General features: G+C 43.0%; 1 protein-coding gene across 6 annotated transcripts in view; it reads left to right on the forward strand.

The window, feature by feature from the left end:
- Positions 1-18,864, forward strand: part of lrba (LPS-responsive vesicle trafficking, beach and anchor containing) — a 294,320-nt gene that overhangs the window by 59,338 nt on the left and 216,118 nt on the right. For all 6 annotated transcript variants that reach the window (XM_084068296.1, XM_084068297.1, XM_084068299.1 and 3 more), the window contains exons 19-22: positions 535-616; positions 3,940-4,063; positions 5,282-5,474; positions 17,134-18,651. In XM_084068296.1, the coding sequence (XP_083924422.1) occupies positions 535-616; positions 3,940-4,063; positions 5,282-5,474; positions 17,134-18,651 (1,917 nt within the window). The remainder of the gene's footprint in view (positions 1-534; positions 617-3,939; positions 4,064-5,281; positions 5,475-17,133; positions 18,652-18,864) is intronic.

An 18,864-nucleotide genomic window follows, 5' to 3' on the forward strand; every position in this document is an offset into this window, starting at 1 on the left:
GGCAAAAGAATCTATTAATATCCTCAAATGCTCTATGAAGAACAGATGCAGGCCTATACTGTAACATAAATGCAACTCAGCAACACGCTCGGAGGTTCAGCACTTCCTCAGAGATAACTCACAGCTTTGTGGTATTACACTGTAGTACAGTAAAGTATGTAGGCCCAATCGCAATTATTTGAGATATCGCAATGATTTAGCTTATTTGTCATAATCACTTCCATGTTGAGAAATGTTCATAGATTTTCAATCATTTTCCAGAAATAGCAGATCATAACAGCATGTAGATCTGCTTTTTTTCACATTTTGAAAGTATAATGTTATTATATGTCAGTCATTTCTTTACATATTTAAGTGATCTGTCATATCTGCCTTGTGGAATTTTTGTTTACGAGGCCTAAAAGCCAACAGAAATGTATTTTTTATTTATATGTTAAAATGTCCAATGCCAAAAACAAAATAAAAATATCATGATCGTGACAACCCTAACAGTATGTGGATATTTTGACTAGTATCCCCCCACCTTCCCGACAGATTCTGACGGAGCAGATATGCACTCAAGTGATCCATAAGCAACATCCGGACCCCGACTCCACCGTTAAGATCCTCAACCCACGTAAGCACCCCCTCTGCAGCGCACTGCACCACTAAATCACATCCACCCCATCCCTTCCTACCACTACATTCTGCTATTACTGCCACTACACCCTGTTCCCCATAGATCCACACCACTGTTAACATACAACCACACAAATGAGCAACATACATTCTGTAAACCCCTAGGCTGTTATCACACGACTGAGGCTCTAATGGAAGGCTGGGCTTATAGTTGGATCATGGTGTTAATACTTGATGTGATAGATCTATATATCATATGTATAAACACAGACACACACGCACACGTGCGTACATGAGTGCTGCATGTTTCTCTGCAATGAAAAACATTATTGAGATACAAGATGGAAATGATAAATAAAATGCCAAGAATTAAAGGTTGTAATATAATCACTAGATATAAGAGTTATCAGAATATACTGTATATTATTACTACCTACAGTATTTGTCCAGCTTTTACATTATTTTGAGAATAGGATTACAATAGTTTAGATAGAATATTAAAATTATTTTATTTGAACAGCATTTAGATAGCATGTTGTTTGACAGATGCTAGGTTTGATGTTTTACCTGGTATCTTAGTTAGTTTGTAGCACTTAATTGTTTTCTTTGCACTCGTATTTTTGTAAAGTACCCACTGAAAGCACTGAAGCTTGGGTTGTACAGTAGATGTTCTGCCTGTGCCCGCACATATCTATACAGTGTACCAGTGCCTCATTACTAGTACAAAGAGTGTGCTTATTTTCTATATGATGCACCATAAAGAGCAGCAATAGCAGGGCAGCCTTTGATCAGTGCTTCTGCAGGATATTTTCAGACCATTACTTACCTCCAGTTTCACATGACAGCTCCCAAAACCTTTTCATATGTGGAAACCAAATTCTAAGAGAGAGAAAACATCTCTCCTTTCCCCACCCCTCTGTCTCTGTCTTTTTGACTCTCTGTCCCTCCCTCTCTCCCTTTTTTACTCTGTTTCTCACTTTTCTCTCATTCTCTCCATCTTTCTCTCTTTCTATTTCATGGGCTCTTTTCATGTCCCTTTCTGTTTGTTGCTAAAGAGCCCTACCTTTTATTTTCCTCTCTCCCCCCTCTCTCACACACACACACACACACACACACACACACACACACACACACACACACACACACACACACACACACACACACACACACACACACACACACACACACACACACACACACACACACACACACACACACACACACACACACACACACACACACACACACACACACACACACACACACACACACACACACACACACACACACACACACACACACACACGCACGCACACACGCACACAAATATATACAGAACTTCAGTGGACTTGAAACTCCAGAGTGTGGTGTAATCACAGCCCAGGTTTACTTCCAACCAGCCTTAATCTGACAGGAGTACAGCCGTCGTCGCACAGTGATTACCTAAAGCCTTTATTGTGTTAAGGTCTCCCCTTCCCAACCGTCCCAGACAGCCAGTATATATCATACAAACCCAGTTCTACACATGAGCGAGCCACCACCACAGAACGCACAGCGGTGTGTGTGTGTGTGTGTGTGTGTGTGTGTGGGGGGGGGGGGGCTCTGTTCCTCCTTTACTTGCCTGTTCTCTTGATTTAATCTGCTACGAAACCCCAAAATGGCCTCCTGATTGCAGTGTTTAGTAACGTCAGAGCCAATCAAACAGACCGAGGAAGTACCGTTTCCCTCAAATTAACTCAAGAGAAAGGCAACCGAGAGCAACAACTTAAAAAAAAAAGAAAGAAGGAAGACAGAGAGAGAGAGAGAATGCAATAAGCCATCCCTCCATCCTTATCCCCTCCCTTCCCCTCCCCTCTTCTTCCCTCTATCCGTCCCTCATTCCCGGTACATGCTGGGGTAATTTTCTGGCGGTAAGGGTTCAGCGACTCATAATTTGAATGACTAAGGCGTAGAAACAACACAGCCGTCTGCCGGGGCGAGGGAGGGCATCGGTTAGTGCCAAGGACTGAGGGCGGGGGGGTGGGGGGCCGGGGGTGGTTGGGGAGGCTGTTGTCGGGCAGAGTGAAACCGAAGCCCCCTTTGGTCGTCTCCCCGGCTCACAGCAAATGGACACTGACATTGTCTAGATAATTCATCTAAACAGCCAGTCTCTTCGGGTTAACCAAAGCCGAGCCATCCAAGAAAGGGCCCCCGTGACTCAGGGGGCCCCTCTGATTTGAAACAGTACCAAAACCATTTACAGTATGATAGAGATCAATGGAACTCAGGACTTTTTGTTTTTTCTTAATTTAATTTGATTTGATTCTTTTTTTTCTATTCTGCTTCAGTTTCTCCTCCGTTATGCTTTTTGTAGCGTTGGCCGCAGAGTTTTCCAGGTGTCTGCTGTCGAGGAGAATGGAGATGATTTGTGACACAATGATTTGCACATGCTCAGACCAATGTCTGATTTAGTTGTTGATTTGTGGTCTTTCTAACCCCTGCACCACCCACCCCCTCGCTCTCTGTCAGGCTGAGCTCTGATTGTTATTTCCAGGCAGAATCCTCCTCCTTGTAGAATACCAACTTTTTGTTATTTTAATCGTCTTCAAAATGTAATTTGCTGTTACGTACAGTATATCATTTGACAAATGGGTCCCTCAGTCATACTTTGCAAACAGATAAAACATACGCACATTTATGGACGTTAAACGTTTAAACTGTAACGGTTCCATGGACAAATCTCCATTCCGCGTGTGTGTGTGTGTGTGTGTGTGTGTGTGTGTGTGTGTGTGTGTGTGTGTGTGTGTGTGTGTGTGTGTGTGTGTGTGTGTGTGTGTGTGTGTGTGTGTGTGTGTGTGTGTGTGTGTGTGTGGTATATGTACTGCGTGGGCACAGACCTGGCTGCTACATAATCGGTGTGAGTACTGCTTACGACTTGTGTCATATTAACCTTTTCAAATGTAGATAAATGAGCTCTGAGGAACACTCTTTCATTAGAGCTGTGCTTCAACAGAGGGCTATCACTGAGGTCTGTGTGGGCTGCAGGCGTAGGTCATCTGCATTAATAAAAGGCTGTTTTAACTGCGAGTCACTGTGCCCTGGTACAGCATTCCTCTTTTTGAAGTCTGAACGTTTCATTACAAAGGTTCCTTCCTGGTGTGTTCATAGGGTCCAGACAGTAAGGATACCACAGGTTTGATTCCATCTCATGTCTCTCTCTTGTGTTGCTGTCCATAAATTATAAATAATAAAAGTAGTGTTCAAAAGACTTTAAGAATAAGACGATTATACATTTGTGTCCTTGACAAGTGGTGCGTGTTCTGTGTGTTGTTTGTTCTCCAGAGATCCTAAAGGTGATCGCAGCCTTGCTGAAGAACTGTCCTCCGTCACCTGAGAGCATGGAGGTCCGCAGAGTCTTCCTGTCTGACATGATCAAACTGTTCAACAACAGCAGAGAGAACCGCAGGTAAGGAAGAGGACCGTGTGTGTGGGTGTGTGTGTGGGGCTGTTATAATGACAACCAAATCACTCAAAACAAATAGACCTAGAGTTCTTCCTGTAACCAACACATCCTCCGGCCGAACCACACCAAACCAATCAAAGAGACCCTGTAACCAAATGTTTCTGTTGCCATCAGGCATCAGTCGTTATGTGTTACCCACTTGTAAACCCAACCGCCATTCCAAATTGTTCATCTCCTCTGCAATACGACTTCTGAATGCTCTGTAGAATTGTTTTTATTTTTTATTTTTTTTCACTTTTGTATTTTATTTTTGGACCTTGTTATGTTCTAGGCTCTACCTAGGCTGGCAGATGGAGAGTAGCGCCCAGGATTACATAGGCAATTCGCACTGGGTGAAAAAAACGTGTTGAAAAATCGTGGGATAAAAATGTAGAAAAATTATAATAATAATTCTATTCCACATGTAGATCCTTGGAGTGTTACTGTGTTTCTCTGGGTACAAGCTGCTCAAAACAAATTACCCAGAGGGATTAATAAAGTTCATAATGTTAAACATAGTTCGAGTCGAGATATAGTATGGTTACATTATAGACATGAATATTTCATACACTGTTGTTTCAGAGGTACTGCAGTCACATGGGGGGTATATGTCATACTATAGTAGCTATATAGGATATGCCATTTTCCTGCATGTGTGTACAATATGTGTGTGCTTGCTTGCCTAGTGTTATTCTTTACCTCTCTTCTTACAGTAGCTCTCGTCTCGTTCTATGTCATGCCTCAGGGCTGATAATGTATATAATCATTATGAGATGAAAGGAACCGTGGCTCTGATTACTGTATTTTTTTCTCTCCAATAATTGCTTTGTTTGAAATGTTGGCGATGAAGCAGTTTAAAGTTATCTGACTGTTTGCATCATGAATCGCCTTGGGTGAGAGTTGTCTGACTAAAATGTAAACAAAAAGAAATACAAATCATGAATTAGTGTTGGTACTGTGTGTGTGTGTGTGTGTGTGTGTGTGTGTGTTTTGGTATATCAGGAGCGTTCTGAAATAATACACAAGTTAATTTAACTCATGTATGTATAAGTGCAACAAAATGGACCTGTAATTTGGTTCCATTTTTACATTCTCGCCTCGGAGGGAAATGAACACTCAAGATTTCATAGTGGTCTATCATACAGTACGTGTTTTTCCATAATGTGTGTGTGTGTGTGTTAGGAGTCTGCTGCAGTGCTCCGTGTGGCAGGAGTGGATGCTGTCTCTGTGCTTCATCAACCCGAAGAGCAGCGAGGAGCAGAAGATCACCGAGATGGTGTACGCCATCTTCCGCATCCTGCTGTACCACGCCATCAAGTACGAGTGGGGAGGCTGGAGGGTCTGGGTGGACACCCTGTCCATCACACACTCCAAGGTCAGAGCGCTCGTTATGTACATGAGCACACACACACACACACACACACACACACACACACACACACATGCGCGCGCACGCAGAGCATTGTTTATCATTCTCTGGGGATCGTCTCCTCTCTCTCTATCCATATCACTTGTGCCACATTTCAAGCACTCTTTCTCTTTTCCCTTTCAAGCACTCTTTCTCTTTTCCCCTTTTCCATTTCATATCACACACTCTGTGGTTCTCGTGTATGTACACACACACACACACACACACACACACACACACACACACACACACACACACACACAGCGGATGTCTGTGCAGTATTTTTGGTGTACTTTTGCAACCAGTTCTGAACCCTTCCAACACTAGACATCAAACCCTTTCATCTGTCACATGTTAGCATGTTAGTTTGAACATGGACCCACTCACCAAATAGGGGATTATAGGGGAAAGGAACAAGAAAAGAAGATGCCTTGTTTTTCAACTAAATCTGAGAGTCAAAAAACCGAAACATTATCCGTACTGGATGCATGAGTCCCTCTCTTTGCAATATATGTTTGTGCATGGCTTTGCAGCCAATGGGTCAGAACTGGTCAGATCGTGGATCTTGGGGTGTAGCTCCAATGTGGATCTCGGACTTCGTGTGGCAGCCTGTGACTTCAGTCATTTATGACGTCAGTCATCTGATATATCTATGACTGATATATTGAATGACTCCAAATTTGGGCATGGTTTCAGCCCAAGCAAAGCCCCATTAACTTCCATTATAAAATGCGAGTTAAATATTTCAAAAAGTATAAAACATACAGTATATGCGGGAAATAAAAAGTAATAAATACCACCTTTATCCAAAACGCTTTAGAATGTTACATTGACGCATTCACACGCACATTCACCCACACTGACAGCGGAGGAAGCCGTGCAAAGGTACCAACCTGCTCTCAGTTTCACGATTTTTCAAAGAATAGCAGATCTACAAGCTCATAGCTCGGCACTCAGTGCTGTGCTATGAGCTTGTATATCTGCTATTTTTGAGTGGTGCCAACCACTCCTATATCTGACTTTGTCCGTGTGTCCGTATGTATGTATGTCCAATAAACAAACATTGATGACAACACGGGTGATGACAATACGGGGCTCATCAAAGGCACCACTCTCTTCACACAGGGTGTGATTTTTAGCGGCGCTAGCCGCTCTATACCTTTAGGTATAGAGCGGATATTAGCCCTCTATACCTGGCTTTTGCGTCAACGTTCTGATTGGTCAGGCTCTCCAAGGTTCTGATTGGTCAGGTCCGTCAACGTTCTGATTGGTCAGGCCCGCCAAGGTTCTGATTGGTCAGGTCCGTCAATGTTCTGATTGGTCAGGCCCGTCAAGGTTCTGATTGGTCAGGTCCGTCAACGTTCTGATTGGTCAGGCCCGTCGAGGTTCTGATTGGTCAGGTCCGTCAACGTTCTGATTGGTCAGGGAAGGGAACTATTCATGACATCAATATTATATCATGAATACAAAATTAGATGGTTTATATAAACTGTAAAAGTCCGGAACATAAACACTCTGGGTACAGCTTATAAATTGTATAGATTATTTCATAACACATACATATCTTTCTGGTACCACATGTATACACACGGACACACAAAGTTTATTTTTTAGATACCCACTCTATCAGCTATGACAGATCAGTTTTTGCCACTTACCTTGGAATGCATTTGGTGATTCGCTTCCAATGGCACTATTTAGTGCCACTGGAAGCCTTGAAATAAATTTACAGAGATTTAATATTGTTTCTCTAGTATTTCTCTGTGTGTACGTATGTCCGTGTCTATGTCCAGGTGTATGTCCATCCTTATGTTCGTCCTCTGTATTCTTATTAACTGGGGTATAAACTGATATTGATATTATATATTAGATATTAATATTGAAACACATATCTATGACAAAATGTATCAAAGGCGCCGCTACCTTCACACAGGTGTGATTTTTTTAATAGCCAAAGAAATCCGAAAATGACACAGATGCGTTCCCGGTCTTAAGGGGTTAAGGATTTAGTGTCTCGCTCAAGGACATTTGACACAAAGCCAGGGGGGGGGAGCAGGGGATCGAACCGGGAACCTTCAGATTCCCAGACGGCCGCTCTATCTCCCGAGCCCCTGCTGCTACCCTAGTGAAGGTACTTCTGCAGTTGGCCACAAAAGAGAGCGTAAAAAGAGAGCGTAAAATGAAACCATTCATTTTGCGCTCTCAAGAGTAAAATTATTGTTAAACATCTGCATGACTTAATTTATAAGAAGTCTGCACAATTGGAGAATGTAGAGGAATTGTTATTTTGATAAACGTTTGCCTGTAATCTCTCCTATGGCACCACCAACATCAATACAGCATAGAATTGTGGACAAAATCGTATCCAACGATAACAAAATATTCTAAGTCTTGGGTTCTGAGTGGACTAAATCCCATCAAATGGTGGTCCGTAGCTCAAATGTCGAATAAATAATGGACTTTGATATGGAAAGGGTTGAAAACCACCGTTCCAGAGATAGTGTTTCTCTTTTATGAAGGCATGTGTTCAGAACACTTGGGAGACATTTTTTAGAATTCAAACGGAACGGTGCTGGAGAAATTAGAGCCCTTGGCACTATTACCTGTGCTTAGTAACTCACAGCTTAGGCTGACATAATAGTAATGGAGCCCTGCCTCAGTCTATGCCCATCAGATCCACTGATGGAAACCATACAGTGATTATGATGAAAAAAGGATTTACAGTACAGTGTAAAGTGCCTAGCAGCCAGTTCAACCTCTCTTCTCTATTTATGTATGGAGTCTCCATCTTTCACGTCGCAGAGATAAAAATAAACTCCTGGCACTTCTGATTTCCAAAAAGTCAATTCAGGGAACTGCTTTAGAAAATTCAGTGTTGATATCGCGTTACGTCGCTCGGTTCCAAAGCAGTGAAGTAATTGAGGCTGGTGTCAGATTGTGGTCAGGGGAGGTTTTTAAGCCTGGCAGATTGAAGGGAAGGCCAACTTGAAGAAGTACTCATGATGTGAGACGTTTTGTGAGGATCAGGGTGGTTGAAGAGGTGGTCACCAGTAGGGGGCACAGTTAGACTGTATGGAAGAGTGTTGAAAAGCAGCAGTGAGTAGTGTGTGTGTGTGTGTGTGTGTGCGTGTGCGCGCGCGCTGCACGCGTGTCTTTAGTATAGTCTACTGTCCTTGGCATCCAGTCTTTTGCTACTTCTCTGTTGTACTAATTGCATTCACCTATTGTCTCAGCTCTAAACGAGAACCTGATTAAACGGTCAGAACAGAAAGCAGCAGTATTCTGGGAGTTGTGAACCACTGTGTAGTCATTCTGTCAACACTGTGGACCTCAGTGTACAGTATCTACTCACTGTCTCAACAATGTAGTATCAACACAATGCATAGGTACAGTATATCACAGTTAGTAATAATTACAGTTTTCCCAGTACACAATGGTCCAGTAAGTAATATTGCTGATAATATTTAACCTAATTCCTAGTATCTAGCTGCCATTGGAAATACTCTGTGAATGAATGAATGAATGAATGAATAAATAAGTAACTATCGTTGCTGTCAGGCATAAACCTAATTTCTCAATATTTCAACTTTTTATGTTTTTTCATAATTAAATGCCCTAAGTCGTCTTGTCAAATTTGTCACACAAAAGTAGTGGAAATGGCACATCTACAAGCTTGTAGATGGTAAAATGAGCTTGGAGATCGTCTATTTTCACTATTTTCGAATATTAGTATTATTAATACACACACACACACACACACACACACACACACACACACACACACACACACACACACACACACACACACACACACACACACACACACACACACACACACACTCTACAATATCCAACACGAAAAACTAAAACAACTGTTAAATATCGTACAGACCTGCATTACAGTATATAGTGCTGTACAGTATGGTATAATAGTATATTCCAGTTACATTCTGCATATATCAGTGTCATAATGTTGGTATTGTAATAATCACTACATTTGATTCACTATGTTAAACAACCCTTATTGAAAAATATGTTTCTAAACTAGAGTAAGAAGATATTTATTGTTATATATTTTATTGAATTATTGGCAAGCTGGTGTCTCTTTGGACAATATTGATGTTGCTGTAATTTACAGTTTGTCCAGTTTTCCATCACACAGTAAAGAAATAAACCCCACGTCACTTGCTGTTTATGAACACCAGCTCATGTATGTGGGATTTCGTTTCAACCTAAGCTTATTGTTCTTGCAGGTTTCACGCGTTTGGCTGCATAGCTACGTTCTGCTTTAGCACAGCGCCTGAGATTGTTCATTCTTCTTTGGTACTAGACAGGCTGTAATTGCCTTTTTCCCTATAATTGCACAAGATTAATGTTGTTTCTTCTTGGCGCTATTTACCATGCCCGGCACCGATCTAAAAACAGAAGTTCACATGTTCGTTCTGTGTGTGAAAACACACATGCCGTTATAAGATCTAACACGCGAACGCACACACACACACACACACACACACACACACACACACACACACACACACACACACACACACACACACACACACACACACAGCAGGTATCCTGCCTTTGAAGTGGATAGCTACAGTGGACGCAAGCCATCAAGATACATGCATCTGCTAGAAGAAAAAATAAATAAAAAAAGCTAAAGAAACTCAATTGCAATTTTATTGTCCTGTTTGATAGATTTCCTGCCACCTTTGTAGCACCAAAGCTGTTTGTCACTGTTGCTCTCTCCTCCCACTGCCGCAGGGCTCTCTGTGTGTGTGTGTGTGTGTGTGTGTGTGTGTGTGTGTGTGTGTGTGTGTGTGTGTGTGTGTGTGTGTGTGTGTGTGTGTGTGTGTGTGTGTGTGTGTGTGTGTGTGTGTGTGTGTGTGTGTGTGTGTGTGTGCATGTATCTGTTTGCACTTGAATGTATCAGTGTATTCGGTGTGTGTCTGTGTGTTAGTGGTACAGAGCAGCTGATGGTCTCTCCTGGGCTCCTGGAAGCCCTGTTCTCTCGGCTCATTGAATATTCATCTCCACTGTGTCTGAACAATCACAGAAACAAGGCCTCATAAATACAAGCATCCCACTGGGAGCCTCTGATAAATACATACACACATTCACAAATACATACATATACATACATACATACATATGCACATCCTGCATATATTTTCTGTGAAGACACACTGCTCACTCTCTGATTTAATGTTCACGGTTCTGCACAGACACCATTGACCCACTGATGTGTGAGCTGCTCTGCAGAAAAAAGTCGGATGTCACTGAAATTCATTGAAGGACATTTCTTTTGTCAACATCTTGGTTCTTAAATGGTTAGAGGTTCTGTTCTATTGCAATAACACAAAGTTGTTCCTTTGCTAACAATGCTAACCTGTAAATGCGGTTTCCCAGTTTGGATGCACATTTTTGTTTTGAAGCTTGTAAATGTAGCGGAGAACTATTTGTCAGTTTGTCAACAGCGCTCAAGCACTGTAGACAGGCCATTCACATAGGCCTGTAGCTTGCAGCATGAAGACATTAAATACATTCCCTTGGGGCAAAAATTTGAAACGTTTTCTAGATAAACGTGTGAGTTTACTCATTGTAAACTCATTTAACACATCCTTTGTTAGCTGGCAAATAGTTTAGTTAAAATTAGTTAAATTAAAGCTCCTGACATTTCCGTGTTCTGGTCTGTGAGGGATACGCAACACAATGAACAAGCTTTCTTTTCAAACTGGTCTTTTTCTCCACCTCTGTTCTTACTCTGCAGGGTTAGCGTGGCAGTGAACAGGATAACCATGTGAGGCTTGTGAACATATTTAAGGCCAGTCGCGTCTGTAATTAAAATGAGATGAACCAAATCTAGATTTTGCCTTATGATCTTTACATTGTAATCCTGTTCGTATTTGTTCGGTCCTAGATGCTTGTATTTAAGATATTGTCGCTGTTACTTTTCAGGAAATGGGAATGCAAGCTCTTGTTAATACTTTGCATTTGTTAAATATTTATAAAACCACAGACAGAGTTAACCACTTTCAACCTGTTGTCCCTATTTGGGCATATCATTAGTTATTTACCCCTACTCTTCCAAAAATAGCAAAAATGGCCATTCAACAAGCAATGTTCAATCTTCGCTACTTTTGTTTGACACTGTCATACGACAAAGAATAAAACGGGATATTAATTAATGAAAAAAACTAAAAAGTGTGACACATGGAGATACAATGTTTCTGCCTGACGGTAACGATATACTGTACTAATTGGGAAGCAGGGTGAGGTTGTCTTTGTTGTGATATTTGCCACTATCATGATAGTCTCTCTCAGTTGAACTGAAGCTGAAGCCGCTGATACAAGATGTTTTAGGCCTTGAAGCTCTGTGTAGGCAGACGAAAGCACAAGGTGATACGAATCAGAGAAAATGTTTTTGTTTGCTGTGTGTGTGCAGGCACATCTGTGTGTGTGTGTGTGTCTGTGTTGCATGCAAGCATAGTGCATGCAAGTGTGTTTGTGTATCCTTGTATGTCTGCCAGTATGGCTGCAGGTGAGCGTATCTGCATATGTGTGTGTCAGAACAGACAGCTGTTCCTGCAGGTGGGTCTGCTGACACGACAGACACCCCTAACACACACACACACACACACACACACACACACACACACACACACACACACACACACACACACACACACACACACACACACACACACACACACACACACACACAGTCTGTCCCAAGGTGGCCCTCTCCTCCAGTAGCTGAGTTGAATGAAGGACAGTTCTCCAGAAGCAGAGGGATCAGTGCATGAAGGAGCTTGTGTCCTTCAGCCTCCCTCTGTCTGCTCACTTCATTACCCTGCTGGCAGAGCACCACTGAATTAACATGACAACCAACAAACACTCGATACAAATAGATCCGTCAAAATGCTGTAAAAATGTAAATGCGTACCCTCTTTTTTTGTGGTCATTTATGTTGACAGAGGAACTTTAAGGAGCTGCATTTTAATTGCCTTTAACTTTTGTGTAATGGAAAGTTAAACATTTAGGGCCTCAGAAATGGATAGCTAGATCTGTACTATATAGTAGGTGGAGGCATCAATAACTAGTGCAAAACTGGCATTCATATACAGTATATATGTACTGTATACTGTAAATGTTTACTCCTATTGCAACTTGAATAGAATGAATTGTTAAAAGTGTAAGATTGCAATTTAATTGCCTAAAGTCAAACACCTCTGTGCTCACTTCACACATGGAGTTAAACAGCTGGGACATAAATCTCAGATCAAGGCTGTGTTATTGAGACATCATACACACGCGCACGCACACACACACACACACACACACACACACACACACACACACACACACACACACACACACACACACACACACACACACACACACACACACACACACACACACACACACACACACACACACACACACACACACACACACACTGCTGCTGTTCTCAGGGTTGGAGCTAGAGACATCAATAAGCACACAAAAGAAGGGGAAAATGAGAACATACTGTAGAGGTGCATTGACCAGCGCCAGATAATAGCTGGAAATTGATTCTATTGTTTCTTCAGGCAGGTTGTTCATTGAAGAACGAGTTAACTATTCTTAAAGCCATACATTTCGTATAGCTGACACATTTTCAAGTTTGGCACTACTCCCTCCTTTTTCACAACAGCGCGAATAACTCTAATGGGAGAACACGGCAAGACCACTGGTCGCACCAGACTACTTGAGGGTCTAGCAGTGAAACTACTTGCTTTGTTGAATCGACGGTGGGTGACTGCCAGAAATAAAACATTGTTTGCTCTGCCACTGCCAGCGAAAATCAGCGTTTCCTTACCTTTCAACTAGTCACAGAATATTTATTTTCAGTCTGATGGAGCCACCGACCGTTGGAAAACAAAGACGTGTCTCCGTGAGAAAAAAGAATGTCATCGCGACACCCCGTAAGCTTGTTATAGGCCGTTGAATATAGCATGTCTCGTCAAAAATGCAGAGTAAAACCAGGGAGGCGAGATACAGGCTTTTTTAAAAATCGATTAACAAGGAAGTGAATGGAGGAGGAAATCTTGGGATCACGTTCTCCTGGATCTGTTTGTCTGAGGATTAAATGGTCACTCATGTGTCAGCGAACAGCGCCATCTAGTGGAAAACACCCAAAACACATCAAACCCAGTCAATGGCAGTCTGGGCCTTTGGGAAAAATACACGTCAAACACGTCAATGCCAGTGAATGAGTTAATAAGCTGGGAATCAAATTATGTTTGGCCACTGATTCATACTGTATATCGGGATGTAGGCACATGACTGGTGGAAAATGAACTCTCATTCAATGTCATCTAAAGCTCAGAAGAGAGAGCTGTTATAATGTAGTCCTTGTCTCTTTGAGATCACCTCACATCCCCTCTCCTTGCTGAATCATTATTCCAACTCTCATTCTCTTCCCCTGCACAATGTAACACTGTTTTGAAAGCCTGGTTCTAGAATAACAAAAAATCCTTCCGTGTTACGTAGTTTTCATGTCTCCCATTGTGTATTCTAGCAAGGCTCTCATGCACAATCCTTTTAGGGTCATGGAAATGCCAAGTTCTACTTGTATGTCTCTCTGGATGAGAGCAATAGTAGTCATAGGGTTCTTATATAGACACCAATCAGAAATACTGCATGCTGATGACTGCACAAAAAAAAAAAAAAAAGAAATCCAAAGGAAAAAAATGGTTAACCTAGGGAGAGTAGGTGAAAAGAGAGCAGAGAGCAGGCAGTCAGCAGGACTGCAGCAGCAGACGACATTGATTTCGGAGGAGGAATTGCATTTAGCTAATCGGATTAGAGGCCCTGCTGCCTTCCCCGTTTCCCCTTTGTTTTGCGGTTGCTCCCTATCTATTGATCTAAATGGGGACTCCCAGGCTACTACTGCGGGGGTCTCCCTGGACCAGCGTTGGGCCACTGCGGCCTTCACCGCGTAGGCTGCGGTCTGCGGCCCGTGCTGTTCCCAGATCTGTTAGACTGTTTCTCGATGGAGAAACAAAGAAATGCAAACCGCTGGAGGCTGTATGTTCACTTTATATCCATTACTTAATTCTACGATGTAGCCTAATACATCTACTTAAGAACCAAAAAATGAAAAAGAAACTACTGTTATCATTATTCAATACATATTTTGTGACATCCATAATATTGAGTTGGGTGTGAAACTTTTCAGATGGTGGATAATATGGAATAAATAAGGAAGTGCACATACATTCTCACTTCAGTGTCCTGGTGCAGGACAAACGGAAGATCAACATAAAAAATAATACGGTCTGCACATTTTGTACTTTGTTTATTGTGCGTTATAGCATAATAAAGTGGAGTATGTAATCAGTGTGTGGACCTTATATATATATTTTTATGTCCATTTTCTTTTGGGAAATAATATTGATGGTTGCATGACATACTTCACTATTCTTGGACTGTGGGAAAGTAGAAGTGGAACATTTGCTGTTTTTAAAATATTGTGTCTGCAGCGTTGCAGACCTACAGGTGAGGCCTGTGTAAGTTGGTAGTTTGAAGAACCGTAGTACAGTATGCCAGCTCATTTTTTGTTTACATTGGTGTCCCTTTGCGGAGAGCCATTTCAAATCATTTGTATGATCTGGCTGCTCTGTGTGTCCAGTTAATACCATGTTAGCTGTCACATTAGAGGAGCCCACCACGGTTTCCTACATTACCATAACATTTTTCCATAGCCCCACCAGGAGTGCAGGCCGAGTCACGGAGCAGAATGAAATTAGATTAGATCAGCACTGATGTCTGGGGCCACCCAAGGCATTTTCTTATATATATTGTAGCGAGGAGGGTGAAGTGCCTGTTTTAAAAAAAAGAACCACAGAGTCGTACGATGCACACTGCCTCCATCTAATGGTAACTGGATCTGTTACCGAGTGCCCCTTTTTAAGGCCAACATACATCATCTTAATGTAGCAGGCTGCATCCTGAGCCCATGACGTTATGCACTGTGCCGAACTGCTCTCCAGACATCATTTCCATAGGAGTGCACACTGTGTCCTGTAAACGCAGCCTTTTAATTGCAAGAAATGCAAAATGTCAAATTAAGCCGAAGCTAATGGGGTGGAAGAGGATCGCTGCGTGATCGCTACAGCTGCAAGAGAGACGGAGAGAGAGAGTGAGGGTGGGCTAGGAAGAGAGAATGAAAGAAAAGGGGGTGAGAGTGGGATGGAAAGGGGAGTTAAAGAGAGGAAAACAATGAAAGAAATGCAAGGGAGAGATGGGCGGAGGAGGGAAAGACTGCGAGAGAGGAGGTAAGGAGAGACAGAAGGAAGAGGGATAGTGGTGCAGGCTGTGAGCTATGGATTACCAATCACTGCTTCCCTGCAGAAGATTAATGGGCACCCGTGTAGCCGGCTAATTTAGAACAATAACACCTAATTAATTACAAATAATCAGCTTCTCTCTCTTCCATTCCTTTCTTCCTCACTTCTGTCCCGTTTACATTAACCATGCTGTCTTAGTTCTTTCTCTCTCCCTTTTGATCTCTCCGTCTGTTGCAATGTTCTCTCCATCTCTCTGTCTAAATAGCCTCAGGTGAAAATGCAGCAAAGTGGCTCTAGTTTCATCCCCCACAATCCACCTACACACACACACACACACACACACACACACACACACACACACACACACACACACACACACACACACACACACACACACACACACACACACACCCCTGCACCCTCTCCAGTCGGTCTTTGACTTTCTGTCCTATGAGGCTGCTTGATTAATGCAGGGTCTTAAATTAGGTGTAGGAGGATTTGCCGATGCCGGACACGCACTCTGCACAGCCAGCAGACACGCAACTAACAGTATCTGCAGCTTATCTATGACTGCTTACATGGAAAGGCTCTTCCTCAAATGCCAACTCAGACCATTGTCATTATAGACGAGCAGTCTTAGTTTGGTCTTAGCGTATCTGATGGGTAGAAGACTGATAGACCTGTAATTAGACCTGTAATGTTGGGTGTTTTTGGTTATTTATTTTTTGCCTGGCTAGCAGCAGGGCTCTAAGGATGTCATTGTCGGTCTGTTCATCTGTCAGTCTGTCCTAGCCTGTCATGGCCAGACATCACTGCTATTTTTTAAATTTCTTTTTAGCTTAAAAAATATTGAAAACTACTGCCTAGATTGCTAGGAAATGTACGGCTCCGCAGAGAATGCACCGTTTCCTTTAGTGTCACCACTTGGGCGAAATTTCCACTTGAACACAATATATGAAAAATCTGATGGGCACATTGATATGAAACCTGCTGAACCCTATCTATTTGGATGACCCCATGAACATTCTTGTAGTGCCACCCTCAGGCCAAAATATAAGCTTCGAGCCCCACTTGAGAGAGCACTGGAATCAAAGAATGGCAATGCCAGTCATTTCTACAACATTTAGCGATAATTTTGAAGCAACGCTGTTAGAGTGATGCGAATCGCACAAGTTGAAAAATGATCAGCTCAAGCGTGTGAATCCAACTTCAGTCTAGTTTCTTTATTGTGTTATGGAGTTGCAATTTAAATGTTTTAATCTTCTGCACCATGTGTTCTGTGTTTACAGGTAACCTTTGAGCAGCACAAGGAGAACCTCTCACGTATGTTCCGTCAGTACCAGCACCAGGAGTCTGCAGGCTCCATTCGCACCGTCTCTGGAGCCAGCCATGCCTCAGAGACCTTGGTAGGAGCTAACGGGGAACAATTAGAGGAGACTGCCCCGTCCACTGTCATTGAACTCACTGTGGACCCACAGTCCTCCATAGGGGCTCAAGATACGCCTACCTCCACATCCAACGATACCCTCACCTCCTCCAGCCCAGAAGAGGGCACCGGTGAGACGGAACCAGCAACCATCACCGTCTCCAACATCCTGGCCAGGAACGATGAGGAAGACCTGCACTTGGCTCAAGAGTCCTCTGAAGCCGGCTCAGCTGAAGAAGAGGAGGCTGAAGCTGCCGTGATACAAAGAACCCCAGAAGATGAAGTAAAAGAAGAGGGAGAGAAGAAGAGTGCAGAAACCAACCAGGAGGACACGATTGCTGTTCCGTCCGCCACCGAGACCGACATCAACATACCACCCGGCGCACCTAGCACCCTGACTGAAATTGACAAAATGGCAAAACCAGGAGGAGAGGACACAAAGGTAACGGAGGTGGCTGGAGTAACCGTTGAAACGTCAGAAACTGACGGTACAGAAATACCTCTAGCCAATGATGAGAAATCCTCTGAAAGTGACATAAACAGAGAAGACTCCTTGAAGGACATGGAACTAGAAGAACCAGAGGCTTCAGCAGTGGAGCTGGAGGTTAAAGGCGATGGTTCTCCAGAGACCCCAGGGGCCTCTGCGGAAACCAGCATGGTGGGTGGAGCCTCCTTCAATGCGGACTTCGTGGATGTGTCATCCATTAGTGACCAGGTCAGCTCCAGTTACCTGGACGAAAACTTGGAGGAGTCATCTTTTATCACTGCATTCACAGGAGAGGAAGGGAAGAAGGGAGTAGATGCTAAAGAAGAGAAAGAGAGTGAGAGCAACGAGCAGCAGGATCAGGAGGTAAAAGCTGAGGAGAAGAACGGGGAAGAGTGTATCACAAAAGAGGAAAGCCAAGAAGGTGAACAAGGTGAAATGAGTGACGGGTCTGTTTTGGAGTGTCAGAGTTCGGAAACACCGGCTGAAACACTGGAACAAAAGGTTTCAGAAGCACCCAAAGAGGAACACAGTGAAGAGAGGCATCCTTCTCCCTTACCTGACGCTCCTGCTGCAGACCTGCAGCCGTCAGATGCCACGTTGCCCTCTACAGCCCAGGAGACTGCAGTACCGTCCGAAAACGCTCCATCTCCCTCCTTGCCTCCCCAACCTACCGCAGAGACCACCAGCAGCAGTGCAGAGGAAGCCCAGGTCACTGCGACCAACGCCCCAGACACCAGCACAGCACCCCCTAGTGCTGACACACAGAAGAACACAGACTCTGTCACCAAGAACAAAGAGATTAAGAGCGATATTAAGATCGCCAGACTCGATGTGTCCAATGTCGCTTCGGACACGGAGAGACTTGAGCTGAAGGGGGCGTCTGTGAGCGTACAGGTATGTGTCAGAATGCCTTGGATTTTGTTTCTATTTCCACATTTTTACCTGAAAATGCTTTGATATTTCTCACAAGAATTGACTACAAAAACACGGCCAACAGGTGCATAATTACTTGTGTACTTTATATCATGATTTTAGGCATTAATAAGTTGCAATATCACAGTATTTTAATTTAAAAGTTGTTTCCAATATGAGATTGAAGGTCCTTGC

The sequence above is a fragment of the Gymnoscopelus microlampas genome (genome assembly GCF_963454915.1).
Source record: "Gymnoscopelus microlampas genome assembly, chromosome: 2".
Classification (NCBI taxonomy): Eukaryota; Metazoa; Chordata; class Actinopteri; order Myctophiformes; family Myctophidae; genus Gymnoscopelus; species Gymnoscopelus microlampas.